The sequence below is a fragment of the Cherax quadricarinatus genome, chromosome 42, assembly GCF_038502225.1.
Source record: "Cherax quadricarinatus isolate ZL_2023a chromosome 42, ASM3850222v1, whole genome shotgun sequence".
NCBI classification, from domain to species: Eukaryota; Metazoa; Arthropoda; class Malacostraca; order Decapoda; family Parastacidae; genus Cherax; species Cherax quadricarinatus.
The window spans coordinates 2,762,242-2,787,845 of NC_091333.1; the positions used below are offsets into that span (position 1 = coordinate 2,762,242).

The 25,604-nt window shown below is 36.9% G+C and overlaps 1 protein-coding gene across 1 annotated transcript; it reads right to left on the reverse strand.

Annotated features, from left to right (window-relative positions):
* Positions 1-63: 63 nt before the first annotated feature.
* Positions 64-24,900, reverse strand: beag (IC cytokine homolog beag). Its single transcript, XM_053786297.2, has 12 exons — positions 24,758-24,900; positions 22,936-22,996; positions 22,046-22,225; positions 18,977-19,147; positions 16,196-16,447; positions 15,426-15,600; positions 12,312-12,437; positions 11,301-11,536; positions 6,614-6,877; positions 4,867-4,984; positions 2,726-2,976; positions 64-578 (listed from the first exon to the last, which is right to left on the reverse strand). The coding sequence occupies exons 1-12, from the start codon at positions 24,765-24,767 to the stop codon at positions 551-553; spliced, it is 1,872 nt and encodes a 623-aa protein (XP_053642272.1). The 5' UTR covers positions 24,768-24,900; the 3' UTR covers positions 64-550.
* Positions 24,901-25,604: the final 704 nt, after the last annotated feature.

Consider the following 25,604-nt stretch of genomic DNA (forward strand, 5'->3'; position numbering starts at 1 on the left):
TATAGGAACAAGGAGTCAAGTAATATGTAACGAAGGTTAGCATATATAAAGAAAACTAAGAGACAATTTATAGAAATATATTGAAGACAGCAGCTGTTAAATACCTAAAGTACCTTAAATAATTTTCTGTTGCACTGCTATATAAGTTTAATAAATTTATCATTTTGTCTGACATTTTAATTTCTGTCTTACACTTATATAATATACAAGAGTAGATACATGATACAGTAGTATAAGTACTGTACCTAAAATCACAAACTTAGCTCATAACATTATCTGCTAATTACTGAATGATACATAATGTCAAATTATCTAAATACTATACTGAAAAAATCAAACAAAAATTTGTGAACACACTACATAAACATTTGTATTCCAACACTACATATCAAACTGCTAGAGATCATGATGGCTTAATGTACTAACACTAAAAGTTGGTGTTCTTCAAATTAACCAAATACAACTCAATACCATGTATATAACTTACAATAAACTGCAAAGTTTAACTTATATTTACAACTCATGGGAGTTTGTATTCACTGTCAATTTGTTAATACTCATACCTTGGAGCCTTTTCCCTGAAAAAAAAAAAAAAAAAAAAGAAGTTGAAGAACAATGATTAACTTTTAATACATTAAAAAAATAAAGTTCCACAATTTCTAAAATTTCTGATTTTAGAATTTGATGGTGTGTGTGTGTACGATATCTGGCGTTTCAACAACTAGGTCACTGTTATGTGAATAGATAAAAATTACTTATGTGCTGATATGTCATCCGAAGTCATTCCATTTACCAATTATCTTCATACCTCATCCAGTACTCAAAAGACAATGATCAATTACTTATACAGTAGAACCTCTACTAACATGTATGATGTCTATTCCTGGCCATGCATAGATGGTTGATTTTGCTGAATAGCCCAGACCCATCTTCAGTACAACTGTAAGTGTACAACTACTGACTGTAATCAATTTAAACAAGAAATACACTTTCAAATATTACAAATTAAAAATAATAACAATGTATGCAAAACTAGCACATTGCCCTGTGGTGGTGAGAATTACCCATCTTTAATTATGGTACCTATATGATCTGTAATAAAACTACCCCAGTGCCACAAATATGTGAAAGAACTTGAAGTTTATATTTAGGTACTGTATTGGATTACTGAATTTTCACCATACAGGCAGGCCCCGCTTTACAGCTCTTCACTTTATGGCGCTTTGCTAATGCAACACTTTTTAATTATACCCATTCTTCATTTATTCATCACTCACTATATGCTAAAAGTGAAAGTATTTTAAGGTAAGTAATGTGTGTATCATTTATGATTTTTTGGGTGTAGCTCCACTGCTAACTTAGTATATGATAGTGCAAATATGTTATCAGGCTTTTATATGCATTTGAAAGTGAAAAAAAGGTTATGTTTCACTTTACAGCAATTTTTGCTTTACAACAGTAGCCTGGAACCTCCCCTGCTGTATAAGCGGGGCCCTCCTGTATAAAACAAAATTGAAGTGCTTACATTTTTATTTTTAACTAAAATATCACTTGGAAGAAATAAAGGTCAAGGAGAAATCCTCAAAACTTTGATTATTACAAAATATCACAACCCATTATGGAAATTAATATCTTTGATACACCTTTAATGGGTCATGAGAGTTTTCCTGTTTCCACAGCCCAACCCTAGGCCAGGCTAGTCAATTTTTTTTTTTTTAATGATCAGAAACTATCTAAGAGAACCAGAGGGTGTGTCTCCACGCTATTAGGTTGAGGTTTCAGCTAAGGTTTTGTAGGTCATTTGAGAGACATTTAAGTACCTCAGACATATTTTATAATATGTATAATTCTTATCTGAATATAGAAACTAGCACACAGCTGCTAAACCAAGCATTCACATGTACAGAACCTGTGAATTATCATGAAATGTGGGGGCGGGGGGGGGGGTTGAGAAAGGGGAAAACAGAGAACTGAATGGGTAATGTAGACTGAGTTTAGAAGAGAAACAAAAAACAGACAAAAAAAAAAAATGTTCTTAGGCAGAACACCTCTTTCCCCTTTAATTTTGGAAAAAATACTGATGAATACTGTATTTTTTTTAACACACCAACTGTCTTCCACCAAGGTTAGAGGACCTAAAAAAAAAAATAAGGAAATTTCTGTCATTCATTCAATTGCTGTCTTGCTAGAGCATGATGACATCACAGTTCAGATTACTCTCCTACTGCAATATCCCCATCACTCAGAGTGCAGGTGCTGCCCTTCTCCCACCTCTAGGACTTAAATTCGTCTAATGGGTTTCCATGAATCACTTCATAAATGTTACTTTGCACACACTCAAACAGCATGTCCATTAAAAACCACTTGTCTTCATTCACTCCTATCTAATACACTCACACAAAACTACAGGCCTTTCAAATACATACTAAAAAAAAGTTAATGAGCCTATGTCTTTTTCTAGTGTAGTGAATTAATAAAAGAGGTAGTATGGCATCTTTGTAGCTTATTACAATAGAAATTGTGAGACTTTGTGAGATTTTTTAAGAGAAAGAAAACAGCATTTATTAAGACATAGCAAACATGTCCCTTCACTAACTGTCTGCCAATGCAGCAATGTTATCCCTACTAAAGGCTACCAAAAATAAAGGTAAATAATAAAAAAAAAATAAAAGATGCTGAAGACTCTACATTGAGGCTCAACTGTTAAATTATGATAAATACTTACGGAACACCTGAGGCCCCGTCAGTGTCTTTGCGTCTCTTAAGGATCTGCTGGATCTGTTGCCACTCTCTATTCAATTCAGCATTCCGATCTTTCTCCTTGTTTCCTCCAATACGGCGAGTCTTTCGGCCATCTGCCATTTTCACACCATACTGGAAAGCAGCTTTAGGCATGGCTTCTCGTTGGTTCATGTAATCACTGTATTCTTCTTGTGTATCAAAGTCCCAACGTCCAACAGGGCCTTTTTTATTACCCTAAAAAAAATTAGTAAATATTTTGTGAAGGTATTCAGGGAAACCAGTTAGCTGGACTTGAGTCCTGGAAATGGGACGTACAATGCCTACAGTTTAAAAGAAAGGTTTGGGATATTGGTAGTTTGGAGGTTGACTTTTAAACTGTTGTATCTTTTTGGGTCACCATGCCTCGGTGGGAGATGACCAACATGTTGAAAAAAAAAATACATACAAAACATGCAAGGCTTCAGGTACGTCTTGCTACTGCTACTTACACTTAGGTCACACTATACATGCATATACAAGCATATATATACACACCCCTCTGAGTTTTCTTCCTCTTATCTCCATGGGGAAGTGGAACAGAACTCTTCCTCCATAAGCCATGCATGTCATAAGAGGCTACTAACATGCCTGGACTAAGGGGCTAGTAACCCCTTCTCCTGTATACATTACTAAAGTTAAAAAGAGAAACTTTCGTTTTTCTTTTTGGGCCACCCTGACTTGGTGGGATATGGTTGGTTTGTTGAAAAAAGATACACGCACGCACACACACACACACACACACGCTCGTGCACACACACGCAAACACACACGCACACGCGCACACACATGCACACACGCACACACACATGCACACACACACACACACATGCACACACATACACACACGCACACGCACGCACACACATGCACGCACATGCACACGCATGCACGCACTCATACATGCACACACACACTCATACATGCACTCATGCATGCACACACGCATGCACTCATGCATGCACGCACATGCGCATGCACATGCTCACATGCGCATACACACCCCTTGCTCCTGGCATTTTAGTTGCCTCTTACAACACGCATGGCTTACAGAGGAAGAATTCTGTTCCACTTCCCCATGGAGCATATAATACATGTACTAATTACCAATGTATAGCTACAGGAGCAGAAATATGTCTGAGGTGTCTTATCTTCACTTCTTTGTTCATATAATTGTTTTAAAATTTTCAATGGCTATAGCACTTGCTAGACACCTCTTTTATTTTATTTCATTCTTCCACCACTCTATTTATAAAGAATCATTTCCCAGAATGTCTTTGGCTTCATTTTTCCCTTAATTTACATGAAGTTGGCTTATTGTTATTCCTGTTGAAGGTATGACACTAAAGAATCTTCTATGTTTATCCTTCATGTGTGTGCTCTCAAGCTGCATACAATAAAGTATATACAATTTTTTTCAATTATGCCACTTAAAATATTTATTAATCTTAAAAAATTTTTATATTATAGTAACTGTCTCTTTCAGTTTTCTACTTCTCTGAATGGTGCCTTAATAATTAGCCTAGGATAACCAAATATAGTCAAACAATGTAACTCATTTCTTTGTTTTGAAGAGTATTACTACACCTTGAAACAACTGTAATATCATAAGTATTCCTTGTACATAGTGTTATAATACTAAAGCAGTAAGCAATAAAATAAAAAAAACATTATTTCACCAAGGTGGAGAAATAGTTGAAGTGTTATACAAAAGCACATTGAAACACATCTAATACTAGAAATTAGAGTATATATAATGTTAAACATTAAATGGATTTAAAAACAATCGTAATTTGGCATCAATAAACTGGAAAACATAAATATGGCTGGCACATTTATGCCACTGTTGCTGACAAATGATCATTTTTTTGCCAACTTCAATATGCCATAAAATTCCAAGTTTTTATTGATTCCATTCATTTTAGTCTTATTTGATTCATAAAAATGTGCTCTTTCATTCTGTAAGAATTTTTTTTTAAATTCTTACCACAAAAATTGGAATTTTTTTTCTGGGTATGCCACAGTTAAGGGGTTAAATATAAAGATCAATCAATAAAGCTATAAAAATAAATTTAGAATCAGACTAACCATATCCATCTTAGTGTAATCAGCTTCATCATCTGAATCATCAATGGCATCCTGCATCTCTGCCATTCCAGGGTAGCACTCTGTGTAGTAGTCATCCCCCACCAACAGACTGTTTACCCTGAAAACAAATATATTGCTTGCGATGTACTGTATAAAAAATAAGTTAATGAACCTAGAACTTTGATACAGATACGTATGTAATGTACAGGGAACTTTTACTTAGGAGCTATTCAATCGAAAAATCTCCTGGTGAACGAAATATCTCCTAAATAAAAGTTCCCCACACGTTGTATGTGTCCTCTTTTTTACAATAACAACAATGTGTAATAAATACTCTATCTTTAAACTTTGCATATCATATTACATAATATAGTATACATATTTGTGCAATTACAAAAGATGAGGCAAAATATTCAAATGAATTTGGGGAAAAATTAAAATATTTTTCCTCGAAGCCTTTTCATCTGTTTCTCCAAAGTCTATGGTTACAAAGACATACCATATACAAAAAACAAAATCATTTTTTGCATAATGCAAAATTTTTTCTTGTACTGTATACACAAGATAAAAAAAAATCGCGAGAGAGATTTTCTTTAAGATAAATGACTGGAGCTAATTATGTGTGGAGACAAAGCACTAAACCGTACAGGAGCAAGCTAAAAGGATTAGTGACCTTAAATAATAAGGCCCCAATTAATGGCATCATGGAAATCCATAAGGTGTTCACAGGCATGATGATGGATGACACAAGCATTGTTCAAATTATCTCTGTGCCAGATGCTGCACTGAATAATGCATACTGCTGCATTGGTTTCTTTGCATTATGTATTTCCTGTAGATGCCAGAAACTTAGCAATGCTAAAAATTAATATGGTAATTTTGCTTTTGCTTTTAGCATTACAGCTGAGTATGTTATTAAAGAACTGGTTGGAAAGCAGAATCATGAATCTGTCTAGTGCTTGCCATCACCTTACTGTATTGGTTATCCTTTCTGCTTTCCTCCTTACTGGTGCTGATAAAATAGGCAGGTATTAAAGTCTAACACATGGGTATCTCATGGAGAGGTGCCCTGTTCCACTTAGTGAGAACTGTCTGGTTCCAGTTTCAATTTCCCATATTCTACTGGACTGTCCTGTCTATGAACGAGCATGCAGAATTTTCCTCTGACATCGTCACCGCTCTAATGCCCTTACTTTATCTTCCCTCCTTGTTCATGGCCCCCACCTTTAACACAGACTCCCTCTTTGACTTTTTGACAGCACAAACTTTGATAATCCTTCCTTCAGCACTCCTCACAGCCCTCCCTAACTTTACCTTTGTTGTCCTCTCCACCCTTACTTATCCTATGATCCTGCATCAATTCCTGCCCTGCAGTGCTGTATGACCCCTAGTAGGTTTAGTGCTTCTTTTTGATTATAATAATAACTGAAGTTTGGAGAAAACATTGTATATGTATTTGCATTTTTCCTGGTGGGCAAATATCTCCTTAATAATGTTTTAAAACCAGCATACATGTCTATTTACATACACTTGTAGAGTCATTCAAGCTTCCTACTAGATCTAAGGCATTATTTCTATGGGCAACTATGGAATGTACAAGTGAGTAGGAAAATAGAATCATTATTATTAATAGTTTCATGTATCTGAGTAGTCAGAATGGCAATTTCCAAATATACATAACATTAGCTTGTCTAAATAAATGTTACCTTTAATAAAATTAAAAGCTAATATAAAAAGTGGTTCATACGACTTTGGTTGTTGCTGTTGTTGCTGCTGCTGCTGTGATGAAGCTTGTTGTTGCTGTGGTTGTTGCTGTTGTGTCAGCTGTTGCTGTGATGGCTGGGGCACCTGAGGTACTTGTTTGTCTGCTTTTACATCTGCTCCAGTGGGCCACTGAGATTGTAATCTTTCCTCTGCAGCACGTAATTCATTCTTTACTTCTTCGTGTGCTGAGCGACTGAAGTAGGAGCGAGGTTTTCGTTCTCTGTCATGTTCTCTATCTCGATCGTGTCTGAAACACATACAGAAGTTACTTTAAAGATTTCACTCAAATAAAACACTTTTTCAATATTCCACTGATGTATTAAATATTCCTATCTGATTAACTATGTAAATTATAATACGTACCAGTCAACACTGAGAAATTTTACCCTCTTTTTTTTTCTAACAAAAGATTGCAACTGGGTAGTCTGTTTTTTTAACAACACCAACTGTTTCCCATTAAGACAGAGCAACTCAAAAAGGAAACATTCACAATCATTCACTCAGCAGCTGTCTTGTCAGAAGTACAGACATTACAAATCAAATGACCTCTATACTGCAACCTCTTCACCCCTACTTCAGAGTGCAGTGTACTTTCTACCTTTAGAATAAGTCTGGCTAATCAGATTCCCTGAATCTCTTAATAAATATTATCTTCCTCAAATTCCAACAGTATGTAAAATACTTAAAAAAAAAAAAAAAATTGTCTCCACTTGCTGCAATCAAACATGCTCACATGTCTGCTGGATGCTCAAGAATCTATCACTTAATACCTTCTTTATACCCTCCCTCCAAACCTACCTGGGAGAACCCCTTTTCCTCCTTCCTTCCACTACAGATTTATACACTCTTGGTAATCCTAATCTGTTCCATTCTCTCTAAATGCCCAGACCACCCTACAACCCCTCCTCTGGCCTCTGAACAATATACCTTTACTAACTCCACACTGTCTTCTTATTTCTACACTCTGAATTGTTTTCTTTTAATAATATTCACATCTCACATTGCTTTCAAACATAATATCACTGCCTCCAGCCTCCTCATCACTGCACTGTTTAAAATTCATGCTTCACACTTGCCTATATTGCCCTCTTTGCCTCCATAAATAAACCTCTTTCTTTCCACATACACCACAACACTTCACCTACCTTCTTTTTATTAACCTGTTCAATGGTTCACCTTACCTTCGATAGACCCACCTGACAACATGTTTCCCTCCCAAATATCTCAATACATTTACTTCCAAACTCCCTCCCTCCAATCTGATATCCATTTTATGATTGCCTAAACTTTTTCATTGCTTTGCTCTTTTCTATGTTTACTTTTAATTTCCTTCTTTTTGTGCATCCCCTAAATTCCTCCCCTAACATTTGCAACTTCTTTCTTTCTTTCAACGTACCAGCCATATCCCACAGAGGTGGGGTGGCCCAAAAAGAAAAACGAAAGTTTCTCCTTTCAAATTTAGTAATATATACAGGAGAAGGGGTTACTAGCCCCTTGCTCCTGGCATTTTAGTCGCCTCTTACGACACGCATGGCTTACGGAGGAAGAATTCTGCTCCACTTCCCCATGGAGAAACATTTGCAACATCCTATCAAAATCTCTGACAAGAACTGCATCAATGGCAAAGGGCAACTTTGACAATTACAACTTCGCATCAGATTCACGATCTTTTAATCCAACATCTCTCCCCAACACCCTAGCATTAACCTCTTTTACAACTCCACCTATAAATATATTAAAAAAAACCATGGTGATATCAACACAGAAAAATCCCCTTGGTTCCTGCAAACCCTAACCAAAGCCTCTATACATTTGCAATATTTGCCACATTGCTCCCCTATCCATCCTACCCTATGTCCCTTCTAAATACATAAATGTGATAGACAGTTCCTTACCCATATCAAATTGCTGTTTATTTATATGCTTCAATAAAAGCACTTGGTCAACATATTCACTACCTTTACTAAATCCTTCATTTTCCTTTACAAGCCTAGAATCTTACTTAAATTCTTTTGATAATTATTCTACCTTATATTTTACTAAGTATGGTCAACTGGTTGATTTCCCTTGTCAGCCAGGCTGTTTATGCTATTAACTCACAGGCCCACATAGCTATCACAACCAAGCTGATCTGGCACTTATAGAAAGAAGTTGTCCAGCTTCTACTTGAAAACTTTTTACCTTAATTCCAACAATATTTCTGATATCTGCTGGTAATATAATGCAGAGTCTTGGGTCACAGATGTTGACACTTTTTTATAATTGTACCCAGGATCCTCTGCTCTTCACTGAATTCATTTACACATTCTCCCACATCTGTCACTCCAGTAGGTATCTTCCATGTACATATTATCAGGCATCTGTCTCTTCTCTGTTCCAGAAAGAACAATCCAAATGCTTGGAGGTATTTCTAACAGTTTAGATGTCTTACTGATTTTATGAGGGTGTGTAAAGATAGAAAATCAAAAGTGAATATAGATAAGAGTAAGGTGATGAGGGTATCAAATGATTTAGATAAAGAAAAATTGGATATCACATTGGAGGGAGGAAGAATGGAAGAAGTGAATGTGTTCAGATATTTGGAAGTTGACGTGTCAGTGGATGGTTTTATGAAGGATGAGGTTAACCATAGAACTGATGAAGGGAAAAAGGTGAGCAGTGTGCCGAGGTATCTGTGGAGACAAAAAACGATATCCTGGAGGCAAAGAAGGGAATGAGAGTACAGTGGTACTAACACTCTTATATGGGAGAGAAACATGGGTTGTAAATGCTGCAGTGAGGAGGAGGTTGAAGGCAGTGGAGATATCATGTCTAAGGGCAATGTGTTGTGTAAATATTATGCAGAGAATTCGTAGTGTGGAAATTAGGAGGAGGTGTGGAGTTACTAAAAGTACTAGTTAAAGGCTAAAGAGGGGTTGTTGAGGTGGTTTGGCCATTTAGAGAGAATGGAACAAAGCAGACTGACTTGGAGAGCATATAAATCTGTAAGGGAAGGTAGGCAGGGTAGGGGTCGTCCTCGAAAAGGTTGGAGGGAGGGGGTGAAGGAGGTTTTATGAGCGAAAGGCATGGACTTCCAGGAAGTGTACATGAGCGTGTTAGATAGGAGAGTGTGGCATGCAAAGAGTACATAACCTTTATTTGGCGCATGTACATACTCTCATTGAAAGGCTATCTCCCCCAACCAGCGAACCAGGTACTAAGGGTTGATGATGGTGCCCCAGGTTCCAGCCAATGAGAAGATGGTTTTGGCAATCGCAGAGGTGTTGTGGGTACCACTCACCTGTCTGCCTTTGTCATTCCCATTCTAGAGCTGGTTGAAGCACGGTCTGCTCTCTAATGGCTTCTATTCTGCCTTGCTTACCGTGGAGTGCACTAATACCTATTGTTGTATACACTAGTGTATATAGTGTATATACTTCTGGAAATGGGAAGTACAATGCCTGCACTTTAAAGAAGGGGTTTGGGATATTGGCAGTTTGGAGGGATATGTTGTGTATCTTTATACGTATATGCTTCTAAACTGTTGTATTCTGAGCACCTCTGCAAAAACAGTGATAATGTGTGAGTGTGGTGAAAGTGTTGAATGATGATGAAAGTATTTTCTTTTTGGGGATTTTCTTTCTTTTTTAGGCCACCCTGCCTCGGTGGGAGACGGCCGACTTGTTGAAAAAAAAAAAAAAAACTTCTGTTCTAAATTGGTGAAGAATAATACGAGTCAAAAGTTTTTCTGCTGTGTTTATTTTGCTCCCTTTACACCCAGGATAACAGGCCTTTGGGACTCCTGGGTTGTAATAGAGTAAATGGAGATGAATGTTTTTTGGGACCTGACGAGCTGTTGGAGTGTGAGCAGGGTAATATTTTGTGAAGGGATTCAAGGAAACCGGTTAGTCAGACTTGAGTCTTGGAACTGGAAAGTACAATGACTGCACTTTAAAGGAGAGGTTTGGGATATTGGCAGTTTGGAGGGACATCTAAACTGTCGTATCTGAGCGCCTCTGCAAAGACAGTGATTATGTATGAGTGATGGTGAAAGCGTTGAATGATGATGAAAGTTTTTTTTTCTCTGTGGGTCACCCTGCCTTGGAGGGAAATAGCCGACATGGTAAAAAAAAAAAAAATTCTGAACATTTTCTAGCTCCTCTCTCTCTCTCTCATGCCTTGAAAGGTGCTGTGATCACAGAACAATATTCAAGTTGTGGGAGTGCAAGTGATTTGAAAAGCACAATAAATTCTAGTGATTTTTATGTTTTGAAAGTTCTCATATTGAACCATCATCTTCCTGGCCTTTGCTGCATTTGCTTTACTGCGTTTTCCAAATGACAGTTCTTCCGATATTACTATTTCCGAGTTGTTCATCTGTTCTTCATGCTCTGTGATATGGTCTGCCTGCATTTTGTATACTGTGCTTCTTTTGAGGTTTTCATTTCCCCCATACCTAAGTGGTTAAACTTTGTCATTAATGAACATTATTGCATTTACCCATTGAAGATTTTGCTTATATTTGTTTATAGATTTTCTCTCTTCTGCTGAGATGACTTTCACACCTTTTTAACACACCAGCCATCTCCCACCATATTTATATTTCCTTAAATGAAAAAAAAAAAAAAAAAGGTAGGTCTGATGAGTAATAAGCAGTTACAAAAAAAAAAAAAAAAAGCAAATATCCTTACCTATCACGATCTCTGTCTCTGTCTCTGTCACGGTCACGTCGATCCTTTTCTCTATCTCTATCACGATCTCCTCTTTCTTTTTCCCTGTCTCTTCGGTCACGTTCACGATCTCTGTCCCTTCCCCTTTCACGGTCACGATCTCCACGATCTTTATCTCGGTCACTGGCTTTCCCAACAGATGGAACATAGTCTCCAATATCTCCATAAATACTCTCGTCACCGCCAGCCTTTCCTGCCTAAAAGTACAAGGGCAATTTTAAACAATAACCAAACTTTTTTTAATACTAAGGAAAATATATAATATTTGCTTTTTATTTATTGTTTATATATGTCTGTTAAAAGCATATATAAAGTACGTTACAGAAGGTGTAATAATGTTTTCTCATTATTATTTTACTCAAGAAATAATTTTAATGAATGTCTTAAAATGCAGTGCCAGAGATACAGCAGATGGTATATTAGCTCTGTTTCCATTAGATTAGTAATTAAATACTATAGACATCTACTAAAGTAAAAGGATTGTACTTCAGTAAACCCTCAATTTAATGGAATAGTAGGGGAGAATGGGTGGCCAGTAATTACAATTCTGGTGAACAGAGATGACACTGGACAATTCTATAAGCAACGGATTTTGAGTGTTGTTTCTGAATAGACTGTTCAAATGGATTTTGTCCAATGGTCCATTAAATCAAGGATTTAATATATAAGAATATGAAATAGGCAAAAACAGATCCAAAGTTGCTTTATAGCTACATCAGAAGAAAAATAAGAGCATGGGTGATAACTTAGAAAAAAAAGGATATACATACAAGAAATGACTAGAAATTTGTATTGACTTTAAGAAAACATTCCAATGTTTAGAAACTTTCAAAACAATCCAATAATTTGCTATATTCTAACTAATGTAGTCTCTGATGCTTTGATAGAATCCCCACCAGATTTTCAGTATATTTTTTTTTCACTGTATTGTCTCCTTGTATACAGACAAACTGACAAAACATAAATACTCACAGCTTCACTTTTTCCTTTGTCCTTCTTTTTTTGTTTCTTGTTGGCTCTTCCAGTGCGGAGGTATGACAAAATCTGAGTAAGCTTCTGAATTACGATGTCATTTGTTGTAAATGTTGCTTGCATATTCTGTTAAGAAAATGAAAGCATGTAAAAGATTTGGGGAATATACATTAAACTTCCAATAGACTTCCAGCAAGCGTGCGTGAGCGTGTTAGATAGGAGTGAATGGAGACGAATGATACTTGGGACCTGATGATCTGTTGGAGTGTGAGCAGGGTAATATTTAGTGAAGGGATTCAGGGAAACCGGTTATTTTCATATAGTCGGACTTGAGTCCTGGAAATGGGAAGTACAATGCCTGCACTTTAAAGGAGGGGTTTGGGATATTGGCAGTTTGGAAGGATATGTTGTGTATCTTTATACGTATATGCTTCTAAACTGTTGTATTCTGAGCACCTCTGCAAAAACAGTGATAATGTGTGAGTGTGGTGAAAGTGTTGAATGATGATGAAAGTATTTTCTTTTTGGGTATTTTCTTTCTTTTTTGGGTCACCCTGCCTCGGTGGGAGACGGCCGACTTTTTGGAAGAAGAAAAAAAAAAAACATTAAACTTCTACACACATACATATATACATACCCATGTGGGTTTTCTTCCATTTTCTTAATATTTCTTGTTGTTCTATATTTCCTCTTATCTCCATGGGGAAGTGAAACAGATTTCGTCTTCTGTAAGCCATTTGTGTCATAAGAGGCGACTAAAATGCTGGGAACAAAGGGCTAGTAATCCCTTCTCCAGTATAAATTACTAAAATTTAAATGAAAAACTTTCATTTTTCTTTTCAAGTCACCCTGCCTTTGTGGGATACGGCTGGTTTGCTGAAAAAAAAATTAAACTTCTGATGTGAAAATTATATTTAACTGAATAACTTTCTTTTTAATGAAAACAGGATACCAGATATATTAAGCAAATTTCCTAAATTTGCTTGTAACAGATAAGTGAACTATAGATATAAATCTAGATGTACTCCTTTTAACCCTTTTGGGGCCTAGTTCCTAGGCCTTTTGTATATCCATATGCTCTTGTGCTACCGTCCACAGGATGGATATGGAGTGCATAATAAATTAGCCATTTTGGTGGCAAAATCTAAATCTTGAAAAGTAATATACAAGTGTACGTCTGAACATAATAAATGCTGCTAATAACATACTGTCAATGACAACTCACCCTTGAAAAACAAGGTAATGACAACTGACCTTCAATAAAACAAAATAAGCAATTTGAAAGAATATGTTACATTTTAATTCTGCAATGTTACTTTATCATTAGGACTTTGAAGACAAATGAATGCAAGCTGTATCACCATTTCTAACTGAATGCAAACTGTGCTGTATTACCATTTCTAACTGAATGCAAGCTGTATCACCATTTGCAATTAGATGAAAGCAGTGTTACTATTGTAACTGAATGCAAGCTTTATCACTACAGTGGACCCCCGGTTTACGATCAAGTCCCAATGTGACCAATTATGTAAGTGTATTTATGTAAGTGCATTTGTATGTGTATGTTTGGGGTACACATACACATACACATGTTTGGGGGTCTGAAATAGACTAATCTAATTCACAATATTCCTTATGGGAACAAATTCGGTCATTACTGGCACCTGAACATATTTCTGGAATGAAATAATATCGTAAACCGGGGGTCCACTGTATTTGTAATTATTGTGTCATGAGTTATAAAATAAAAACAGTGTTAATGCTGAAAGGGTTCAGTTACCTTTTCCTATTTTTGGTCATGATAAAGGCTTGTATAGCCTTAAGGGGATCATTCACTGCTAATAATCATTTCTTGAAATTTTTTATTTGTCAGACATTGCTGCACATATGACAAAACTAAATTTCATTATAAGGGTTCAGAAATAGCAAATCTTCTCTTACCAACTTGTTGGGGCTCTATGATAAAGTAACAGAAGTGAGACAGGAGAGAGGGGGATTGGTGGATTGTGTTTGCTTGGATTGCAAGGCATTTAATAATGTACCCCACAAAAGACTGGGGAAAAAAAGCTCGAAGTACAGGCCGGAATAATAAGGAACGTGCTGAGGTAAATCAAAGAGTACTTGGGAAAGGAGACAAAAGTGACTGTCAGGGAAAAGATATCAGAATTGGGAAGAGTAACAAGCAGGGTTCTGCAGGGATAAGCACTGAGACCAGTACTATTTCTGGTTTACATGAATGACATTCCAGATGGAAGTGATTCAGATGTATCCCTATTTGGTGACAATGTAAAACTGATGGGGAGAATAAAAACAGTTAGTGGAAGACAGTTGGTGTGTTATAAAAATTATTTCCCATAATGTGCCTCTTCAGGAAGTTTTTTTAATGTCTGCATTAGTATCATTATTCTTGTATAAGTGAGCATATACAGAAAAAAGGTCAATGCCATAACTTATTCAACACATGGAATAAGTCATTTTGGAAGGGGACGAAATACTGGAAAGCTATTGGTCACAAACATGACAGAAAAGAACATTATGAGTGTCAGCAGTGCAAGTATTCCTTGTGTTCTTAGTCTGTCAGAAAGAGAGCTATCAATTTCACCCTTATATTAATGAGAGTGAGAGTAGGAAAAAGAGAAAACACGAAGTATCAGTGGCAGTAGTAGTAGCAGTAAAGCATAAACCAGACTATTTCAAAATGAGATGGTGTCACTTAGCGCAAATTTAATAACCGGAAGGTAAAGGATATTAAAATTACATGAATTAGAAATATAGAGAAGGCATACTGGTATCATCACCACAGAATAGGGATAAGGAGAAAAGAAGGCTTTTTCATACAAGATCAGGAAGAGTTTATGAAACTACAAAAATAGCCCAGACAGAAGAATAAACAGTGAAGAGTTTTAATTTTAGTAAAGAAACTGAGTACCATAGCTGTGGAGGTCAGAAAAGAAAAAAGAAACAAGAACACTTCTTTTATGGACAGAAGACTGTACATAAATATTAGTGAATGTACTGTACATACCACTCTGTAAAGGGATGCTGTAACTGAAAAAAAAAAAAGTTAGTCACAAAGAAGTGGACATGAACATCAAGTTACTGTATATCTATTACCTCAATGCCCTGTAAGTCAGCTTTGGAACGAATTACAGTTGTAGGAATATCACTTTCTGCAACTTCATCATCAAGATCAATAGCATATGCCATACGACCAGTGAGGAACAAATCATTGAATTCGGCAGGCTTCGTGTTGAAAATGCTTGTGAAAATGCGTCGACCAATATTTGTCCTAAAAAAAACAAAAATGCACATTAATAGTGTATTTTTTATATACCCATTCACTTATTAACCCAACATCTCATATGCAGTTACTGACTGCACCATATATTTTATATTCTGACATTCTACAGATTTAACGCTAAGTTTTTTCACTATAATGCTGCACTAATAAAATAACAGAAAATAAACATTACAGCCTCTCCTCATTTAACAACAGAGTTCCATTCCTAAAACCACGTCGGTAAATGAATTCATCACTAAATGAGGAGCATACTATAATGGTAGTGGGTTTATGTCAACCAGCTTTGATATTGTTTTAATATCACCTTTGCACAATTTGTAACATTTCTCATATATTTTTTAATGTTTCTACAGTAGTGTACTGTGTATTGTGTTAAACAGAATTGAGGAAATCAGCTCTAATATACATTATTTAGATATGCATACTGGTCACAGCCCCCGTCGTAAGTCCGAGTCATCGGTAAATGAGTATGTCGCTAAGTGCGGAAGGCTGTATTTACAAGATTAAATTTCTAATGTAAACATTTTTTATGTACTGGTAAGATACAATATACAAAATAAAGTGTAATATTTTCGATACTTGCTTGAATACCAGCTCATCCTCCTCCTGCTGAGGAACAACTGGAGGTGGTGGCTTCTTCTCCTTTGGTGCATCAGAGGAAATGGGTCGCTCAATTTCCACTAAAACTTCAGATTCCTTAATTTGGATTTCTGATCGTACCTTCTGCAACAATGCATAATCTAAGCCTTTTACTAAATGAGTATGCTCCATGTCACCACCCAAGAACTTGGACTCTTGGATCATTTGCTTACGACGTTCAGCAGCGTCCAAACCACTGAAATGAGAAACAGTGTCCTAAACCATATTTGAGGTTATGTGTATCAGATATTTATAATGAGGTACTTGGGGAAAAATAAGAACATGAGAACATAAGAAAGAAGGAACGCTGCAGCAGGCCTACTGGCCCATCTATGTCAGCATAGTATGTTATATAAAATTAGTCCTTCTACATTGGTACATATATAAAATTACTCCATTCATGTGCACATGTTAAGGTGAACAAAGAAGGACTATGGAGTGTGATGAGCATGTGTGGATTTTGGATTGGTTAATGCATTTGAAGATATTTTAAGAAGGAAAAGAGAGTACATTTCAGAGTTAATGTTATACAGAGCAAATGGTCTGAAATAAATGTAGGAGTATGAAAGGTTATGTAATATGCCAAGGAATATTCAATGCATACAGCTAATGACTGGGATTCTGGGAGGAATCAAAGTATGAGTATAAAGGTCTACACTGTTGTATAATATATATACTAAAGGCTTACTCTAATACATATTTTAGTGTTTAAGGTACCTTTGTTGATAATCTTATGGCAACTGCTGTCTTAATGATAGAGATGCATATATAAAGTTACTAACATTAAATCTTTCTTTCAACACACCGGCCGTATCCCACCGAGGCGGGGTGGCCCAAAAGGAAAAACGAAAGTTTCTCCTTTTACATTTAATAATATATACAGGAGAAGAGGTTACAAGCCCCTTGCTCCCGGCATATTAGTCGCCTCTTACAACACGCATGGCTTACGAAGAATTCTGTTCCACTTCCCCATGGAGATAAGAGGAAATAAACAAGAATAAGAACTAGAAAGAAAATAGAAGAAAACCCAGAGGGGTGTGTATATATGTGCTTGTACATGTATGTGTAGTGTGACCTAAGTGTAAGCAGAAGTAGCAAGACATACCTGAAATCTTGCATGTTCATGAGACAGAAAAAAGGACACCAGCAATCCTACCATCATGTAAAACAATTACAGGCTTTCATTTTACACTCACTTGGCAGGACGGTAGTACCTCCCTGGGCGGTTGCTGTCTACCAACCTACTACCTATGGCTAACATTAAATTTCTTTTTTTTCTTCTTTCAACGTACCAGCCGTATCCCACTGAGGTGGGGTGGCCCAAAAGAAAAAACTGAAGTTTCTCCTTTTAAATTTAGTAATATATACAGGAGAAGGGGTTACTAGCCCCTTGCTCCCGGCATTTTAGTCGCCTCTTACGACACGCATGGCTTACAGAGGAAGAATTCTGTTCCACTTCCCCATGGAGATAAGAGGAAATAAACAAGAACAAGAATTAGAAAGAAAATAGAAGAAAACCCAGAGGGGTGTGTATATATATGCTTGTACATGTATGTGTAGTGTGACCTAAGTGTAAGTAGAAGTAGCAAGACTTACCTGTAATCTTGCATATTTATGAGACAGACAAAAGACACCAGCAATCCTACCATCATGTAAAACGATTACAGGCTTTCGTTTTACACTCACTTGGCAGGACGGTAGTACCTCCCTGGGCAGTTGCTGTCTACCAACCTACTACCTACATATGATAAATATATAAATATATGATAAATATTAATCAAACTGAATTTTTTTTTTTTTCAACAATCCGGCCGTATCCCACTGAGGCAAGGTGGCCCAAAAAGAAAAACAAAAGTTTCTCTTTTTAAATTTAGTAATTTATACGGGAGAAGGGGTTACTAGCCCCTTGCTCCCGGCATTTTAGTCGCCTCTTACAACACGCATGGCTTACGGAGGAAGAATTCTGTTCCACTTCCCCATGGAGGTAAGAGGAAATAAACAAGAACAAGAACTAGAAAGAAAATAGAAGAAAACCCAGAGGGATGTGTATATATACATATATATATGCTTGGGTGAGGGGCTTGGACTTCCAGCAAGCGTGCGTGAGCGTGTTAGATAGGAGTGAATGGAGACGAATGATACTTGGGACTTGACGATCTGTTGGAGTGTGAGCAGGGTAATATTTAGTGAAGGGATTCAGGGAAACCGGTTATTTTCACATAGTCGGACTTGAGTTCTGGAAATGGGAAGTACAATGCCTGCACTTTAAAGGAGGGGTTTGGGATATTGGCAGTTTGGAGGGATATGTTGTGTATCTTTATACGTATATGCTTCTAAACTGTTGTATTCTGAGCACCTCTGCAAAAACAGTGATAATGCGTGAGTGTGGTGAAAGTGTTGAATGATGATGAAAGTATTTTCTTTTTGGGGATTTTCTTTCTTTTTTGGGTCACCCTGCCTCGGTGGGAGACGGCCGACTTGTTGAAAAAAAAAAAAAAATATATGCTTGTACATGCATGTGTAGTGTGACCTAAGTGTAAGTAGAAATAGCAAGACGTACCTGAAATCTTGCATGTTTATGAGACAGAAAAAAGGACACCAGCAATCCTACCATCATGTAAAACAATTACAGGCTTTCGTTTTACACTCACTTGACAGGACGGTAGTACCTCCCTGGGCGATTGCTGTCTACCAACCTACTACCTACTACTGAAAATATACTTACGATTTCAGATCTGGAGCAACAGCACGGTAACCTCCCATACCAGCTTGAGAAGGATCTTCTGCTTGATAGTCGGGATTTTTCCCTTCACGTCTTTCTTTAGCTCTGTCACGGTATTTCTCTGCCAACTCAGCCATTTTTTCTTCCTCTTCCTTCTTGATCTTGGCATAGTAACTATAAGAAAACATATATATTAAACATTACCTTCTTGTAATTTTTCTGCAGAGAAAAATTTATGTCTATGTAAACAGATACTTTTTTTTTATTAGCACACTGGCCAATTCCCACAAAGGCAGGGTGGCCCAAAAAAGAAAAACTTTCACCATCATTTACTCCATCACTGTCTTGCCAGCAGGGTGCTTTACACTACAGTTTTTAAACTGCAACATTAACACCCCTCCTTCAGAGTGCAGGCACTGTACTTCCCATCTCCAGGACTCAAGTCCGACCTGCCGGTTTCCCTGAATCCCTTCTCTGTATACGTACTTACATTTCCAACAAATGTAAGTATACAGTCAAAAATCCTTTATCTGAAATGCTTGGGACCAGGTGTGTTTTGGATTTCAGATTTTTCAGATTTTGGAATATTGGTAAAAGTATTTGCATCTATAAAATGGGAGAGATTGGGAATGAGACCCAAGCTAAACATGATACTGTACTGTAGAGGTTCAATACCAAAAAAAAAATGATCACTGCTTACAAAATAAGATAAATGCAGGCCCAGACACTACAACTATGACAGGTCTGAGAAACTTGAGAGAGGGGGTACATCATTGATGACATCAATTTTATCCGTAGGTCTTTTTGACACTTTTGACAAATCTTCACACCACAGCAAAAACACGTGGTAATCAGTGAGTAATTGTTGTTGACAATCAACTGGTGCTAGTATACAAATATGAAGCTCATCTGTCTCAGCTCAACAGACAGAGGAGCGAGCCTCCACCACATCTTGCACCAAATGATCCATTTGTGGCACATCATGTCAACACTTGAAAAACATTCAGATTTTGGAGGTTTTAGGATTTTGGGATTTCAAATAAAGGATTCTCTACTGTACCGACAGTACGTACATGGAATATATTTTAAAGCATTCATCTATATTAGTAAGTCTGAATAATTTTGGAGGTTTTAGGATTTTGGAATTTTGAATAAAAGATTCTCTTCTGTACCGACAGTGTGTGTGCACTACAGCATGATTGTTAACAATTAAGTGATTAACAAAGCAACTGAACCATGTGGTTATTCAGTGCTGTCATTATTAATTTGCAACTGTCATTAACAGCTCTTTACTATCATGACTAATTAACTGTCACATTACAGACATTGTCACAAAGCAAGCAAGTCAATTATTCATATTCCACACAACATTACCATAATTTTTTTCCAAGAAGGAAGTTGTGAGATTTAAAGAATGCCATGTTTCCAAGTCATTAACTATACTGTACCAAGTCAAATTTAAATAAAAGAGGAAGTATCCCAAACACACCAAAAGAGATGCTGAGTTCTTAGTGCAAACACCTGGCTGAAAGAAATATTTAGACTTTTTCAAAGCAGCAAGAGATATTACTTGCTCAGCAATGCCATATGAAAACTATTCCAGATGACAAGATTATATTTTTTTTTTTGGAAGTAAAAATTTAAAAATGATTGGAAAAAAATTGACAGAAAAAATGCAATATGTTGAATTCTATGTTTTGAAATGGGATGAATGAGTTAGGCTTTAAAACAGAATTAGGAGTAAACTGATGCTGTAATTTTTACCAACTTACAGTGTACATATATAGACACACACACACATGCATCATGCATGCATTCACACCTGTACATGGTGCATGCATGAATGTGTGCATGCACGCGTGCACGTGCACACACACACACACACACACACACACACACACACACACACACACACACACACACACACACACACACACACACACACACACACACACACTCACTCACTCACTCACTCACTCACTCACTCACTCTCACACACTCTCACACATTCTCACACACTCTCACACACTCTCACACACTCTCACACTCACTCTCACACTCTCTCTCACACTCTCTCTCTCTCTCTCTCTCTCTCTCTCTCTCTCACTCACACACTCTCTCACACTCTCCTTCACTCTCTCACACTCACTCTCACACTCACACTTTCTCACTCCCTCTCTGCAATGGATCAGGGAATACCTGTAGGAAAAACAGTGAATCATGGTATGTGACATCTCAATGAGGAATCGTTCAGGACCCTGTACACTGTGTACATTAGGCCTATACTAGAGTATGCAGCACCAATTTGGAACCCACACCTAGGCAAGCACATCAGGAAACTAGAGAAAGTGCAAAGGTTTGCAACAAAACTAGTCCCAGAGCTAAGGGGTAAATCCTATGAGGAGAGGTTAAGTTAAATCAATGTAATGACACTGGAGGACAGGAGAGATGGGGGGGCTTTATTTATTTATTCATTTATGTCTTTGCAAATAGTACATTGAGATTTTGTATAATACTGAGAGGAATCAACAAGGTGGACAGAGACAGGATGTTGCAGAGATGGGACACAGTAAGAAGGGGTCACAATTGGAGGTTAAAGACTCAGATGAGTCACAGGGATATTAGGAAGTACTTCTTCAGTCAAAGAGTTGTCAAGAAGTGGAATAGCCTGGAAAGTGATGTAGTGGTGGCAGGATCCATACATGTTAAGATGAGGTATGATAAAGCTCATGGAGCAGGGAGAGAGTGACCTAGTAGCAGCCAGTGAAGAGGAGGGGCCAGGAGCTATGACTGGACTCCTGCAACCACAATTAGGTGAGTACACATATTCTCACACAAACACACACACACACACACACACACACACACACACACACACACACACACACACACACACACACACACACACACACACACACACACTCACACACACTCACACACACACTCACACACACACTCACACACACACACTCACACTCACACTCACTCACTCATACTCACACTCACACTCACTCATACTCACACTCACACACACACTCATACTCACTCACACTCACACTCACTTTCCATTACCTCTTTTTTTTCTTTCTCTCAGCAGCTCGAACATCATCTTTATTTTCACGGCGTTGAGTAGGTGGCTCAGTACTGGAAGTTTTGGTTCCGGCAGAAGAAACTGTTTCTTTCTGACTCCCAGGCGGAGCACGAGGAGTCATTAACAATTTTCGAAAGTCTGCATTGGTGAGGCGTTGTGGCCTAAAAATATTTAAGAAATTATTAAAGTGGGACTAAAGCCTTACCCCCAGATGCAAATATTTTTTTCTTTTCAATTAGTGGCTAATATTCACTACTGCAGCTGTTTGGTCAGGTTTTTACCTTCCACAGTGACAATAGCACTAAACTTTACTTTTATGCATATTGAAGTACAGTACTGCTTAACAGTTATACCTAATGAACACCAACACCAATCCCAGTCTTTCTTGGTGTACAATAATTTTGCATGACAACAAATGCAAAATAGTTTAAGAAATTTTACATACACACTAAAAATCATGTTATTAAAAATGATTTCTTTGACTTTGTCAGCATCTTGTGATTTTTAACCTATCACCAATATAAAAATCCTGGTTGCACCACTGACTTCCTAGTCTTTCCCTGCTCACCAAACACTAGTTCAGGGATTAACTACTGTATCTGTAATAAATCACTACTGAACCTATGAGCACAATTTGAATGAAATTTAAGGCTAGTTTTTTATTTAAAGATTATGCACCAAGCCTGAAAAAGTGGATACTACCAGACAAACATTGAATAAGAAACCCACAAATAAGGAAGCCCACAAACTTCTATCAATGGCAAGCTTTAAATAAATACATAAAAAGGAAGAATTCCCATAACAGTATACAGTGAGTCATCATATACTGTACTTGAAATCCAAATACGTATATGCACTATCTTACACTAACCTTTCATCAATAACAGTTTCCCCTGGTGGTGCCAATGGGTTGGAAAACACTTCCTCACCACCTGAAAATATTAAATTTATTAGGCATAATTATATACAGCCTAAAAAAGAGAGAAAAAAAAAACTATTTTAATAATAAAATACAGTTTTTAAGATCAACTTAATTACAGACCTACATTTAAAGTTTTATACAAACTACAAAATCTGAAAACAGTGATATTTATTAGACTTGCTGTTTTCTTCTTTCTGCATAACTGAATGGTTAGAACCATGACCATAATTTTTTAAGGGGTGGACCGGTAAGCCAGTGAAGAGCCTCGGTCAGATGACCAAAAGCTCTAATGTCATCATCTGACTAAGACCCGCGTCAGGAGACACTTGTCCTGTTTCCTGACGAACCATACCTAACCTTCTTTCTACGATTACTAAAGAGTTAACTCTGAAACTTATTTTGCTTAAGTTGTGTTTTACATGCAAAGAGATCATTAACCAAGGGCACATTTTTGCTTTTTAGGTGTTGTGTTCATTTTTAGTGGTCACTTGAAGTGAGGCTAAGAGCCATAATAAAGAAGGCATCCTTAACATTACTAACACAGGATAAGATAAAGCTAGGGTTATTAGTTTAGAATAAAGGTATATCATTTTACTAGAAATTAAAATGAAATTTAACAAGAAATATTCATGAGAAATTTCAATTTAAAAATTGCAAAACAAAGCTGTGACCATTTTTATCATTTATTTATTTATTTATTTTATGTCTTTGCAAACAGTACATTGAGATTTTGTATTTACAGAAGTGGGTTGCAATGCAAAGAGAGCCTCCATTATGCCTAGGCATTATGAGTCTTCTTGCACATGGCTGAGCACAACACTAAGTCAACATCGGCACCAGGTGCATTAAGTGGTTAAGCTATGTCTTTAAGCTTAATACACAGTAAAGGGTGAAATTAAGTTAGGTTAGGTTAGTGGCTTGTTGAAGCCAACATCTTTTCAAATCAGGTGTCAGCAAATTAAACAGACAGAACATTCTGTAACTTCTTAAAATAAAACTTAATTTGCGTTCAGGTAAGATTAGAAATATACTGGAGACTTCTCATGACTGATTGACAACTTCAGAACATTAGATAGATCACTTTCCAGAATGATTTTTTGCCACACTTTAATACAACATCAGCCGATGCTACTCCCATGTTACAGTACCACGTAAAATATAAAAAAAAAATAGCTGGATTATATTATTGTGGTCGCTTTGGAAATGGTAACCTGTACTATTATATTGCTTCAGAGAAAGTAAAGTGCCTAACCTACTTAGTCTAAGACATAAGACATTTGTCCCTAAACCACCTTTATATACCTTTGATGAGTTTCGAGTCTGACTATTGTCAGAGCCCGGCCATGGGCCAGGCTCGGCTACAAAAACGTGCCTACATAGCCATGTTGTTGCTGACATTCCCACCAGATGACAACTTTTTTAATGTTCTTCCTTCTTTTAAATCCCTCTTACACTCTTATGAGGCTGTTCTTATTGCTTAAAACAAAGCACCAGTTACTACAGTACTTCCATGGCTACCTTGGAAATGGTCACACTTAATTATTATTATAATCATGAGGGAGCGCTAAATCCATAGGATTATACAGCGCATGTGGAGGGGGGGGTATTCAGGCTTAATTCAGGGAACTAGAGCACAGATTCAATTCCCTAGATCAAGAGCCCCTCACCAACATCAAGGAACCTCCCTAAGGTTACATCCCTGAACTTCGTCCCATAATAATGCCAATACTGAACATGGTTACTCATCAGACAGTAATCAAATGTAGCTAACCTGAAGGCATGATTGTTATAGGTTACTTCAGTATATGAAATATAAGCTCAGCTCCCACAAGTCTGTCTAGATAGTTAATAAGAGTGAAGACACGCAGCGACCAGTGATGGTGGTGGTGGTGTTGAGGGTTGTTAACAGGGCTACCAAAGCTGGTGTTTTTTTTAAGCCATAGTTGTGTCGCCTGAGCTGCAAGTAAATTTATTCAGGTATCAAATCAAATCAAATCAAAAGTTTATTCTCTTTAAAGATTACAATGTGGGTCCAGTCCCTGGACCCATTATGTACCTCTGTAATCTTTTGATTACCGCCCACAGGATGGGTATGGGGTACTTCAAATCAAATCCAATTTTATTTCTTTGCAAGTAGTACACTGAGATTATGTATTTACAATAATAAGTTACAGTGCAAAGAGAACCTTATCATGCCTAGGCATTATGGGCAGACTTAATTTAATGGCTTACTTACTACTAAAGAAATTGATCATAGTTTATGGGCAGACTTAATTTAATGGCTTACTTACTACTAAAGAAATTGATCATAGTTTAAGTTGTACAATAGTTCTAAGTAAGTAAGTAAGTTTATTCAGGTATACACAAATACACTTACATAGAATTATCATACATAGCAGCATATGTGTAGAGAACCTGGGATAACCCAAAAAAGTCAGACAGAGTGACTTATTTCCTAAACTAAACTAAAATGTCAAGATAGCTTATCTTCTCATTAACAATAAGGTATTTTACCATATCCTATAGGGTTTGCATGGAGGTATCTGAAAAGTTGGTTGTTTGGACAGAATATTGCCCTGCTCTGTGTTTTTTTTAAATTCTATTTCTTACTGTACAGT

Excerpts from the sequence above, each read along its gene's own strand:
- beag (XM_053786297.2), bottom strand. Across the intron at positions 16,448-18,976 it reads GTTGCTCCAGATCTGAAATC|TGGTTTGGACGCTGCTGAAC; the intron begins GTAAGTATATTT and ends TTCTCATTTCAG. Across the intron at positions 579-2,725 it reads GACGGGGCCTCAGGTGTTCC|GGAAAAGGCTCCAAGGTATG; the intron begins GTAAGTATTTAT and ends TTTTTTTTTCAG.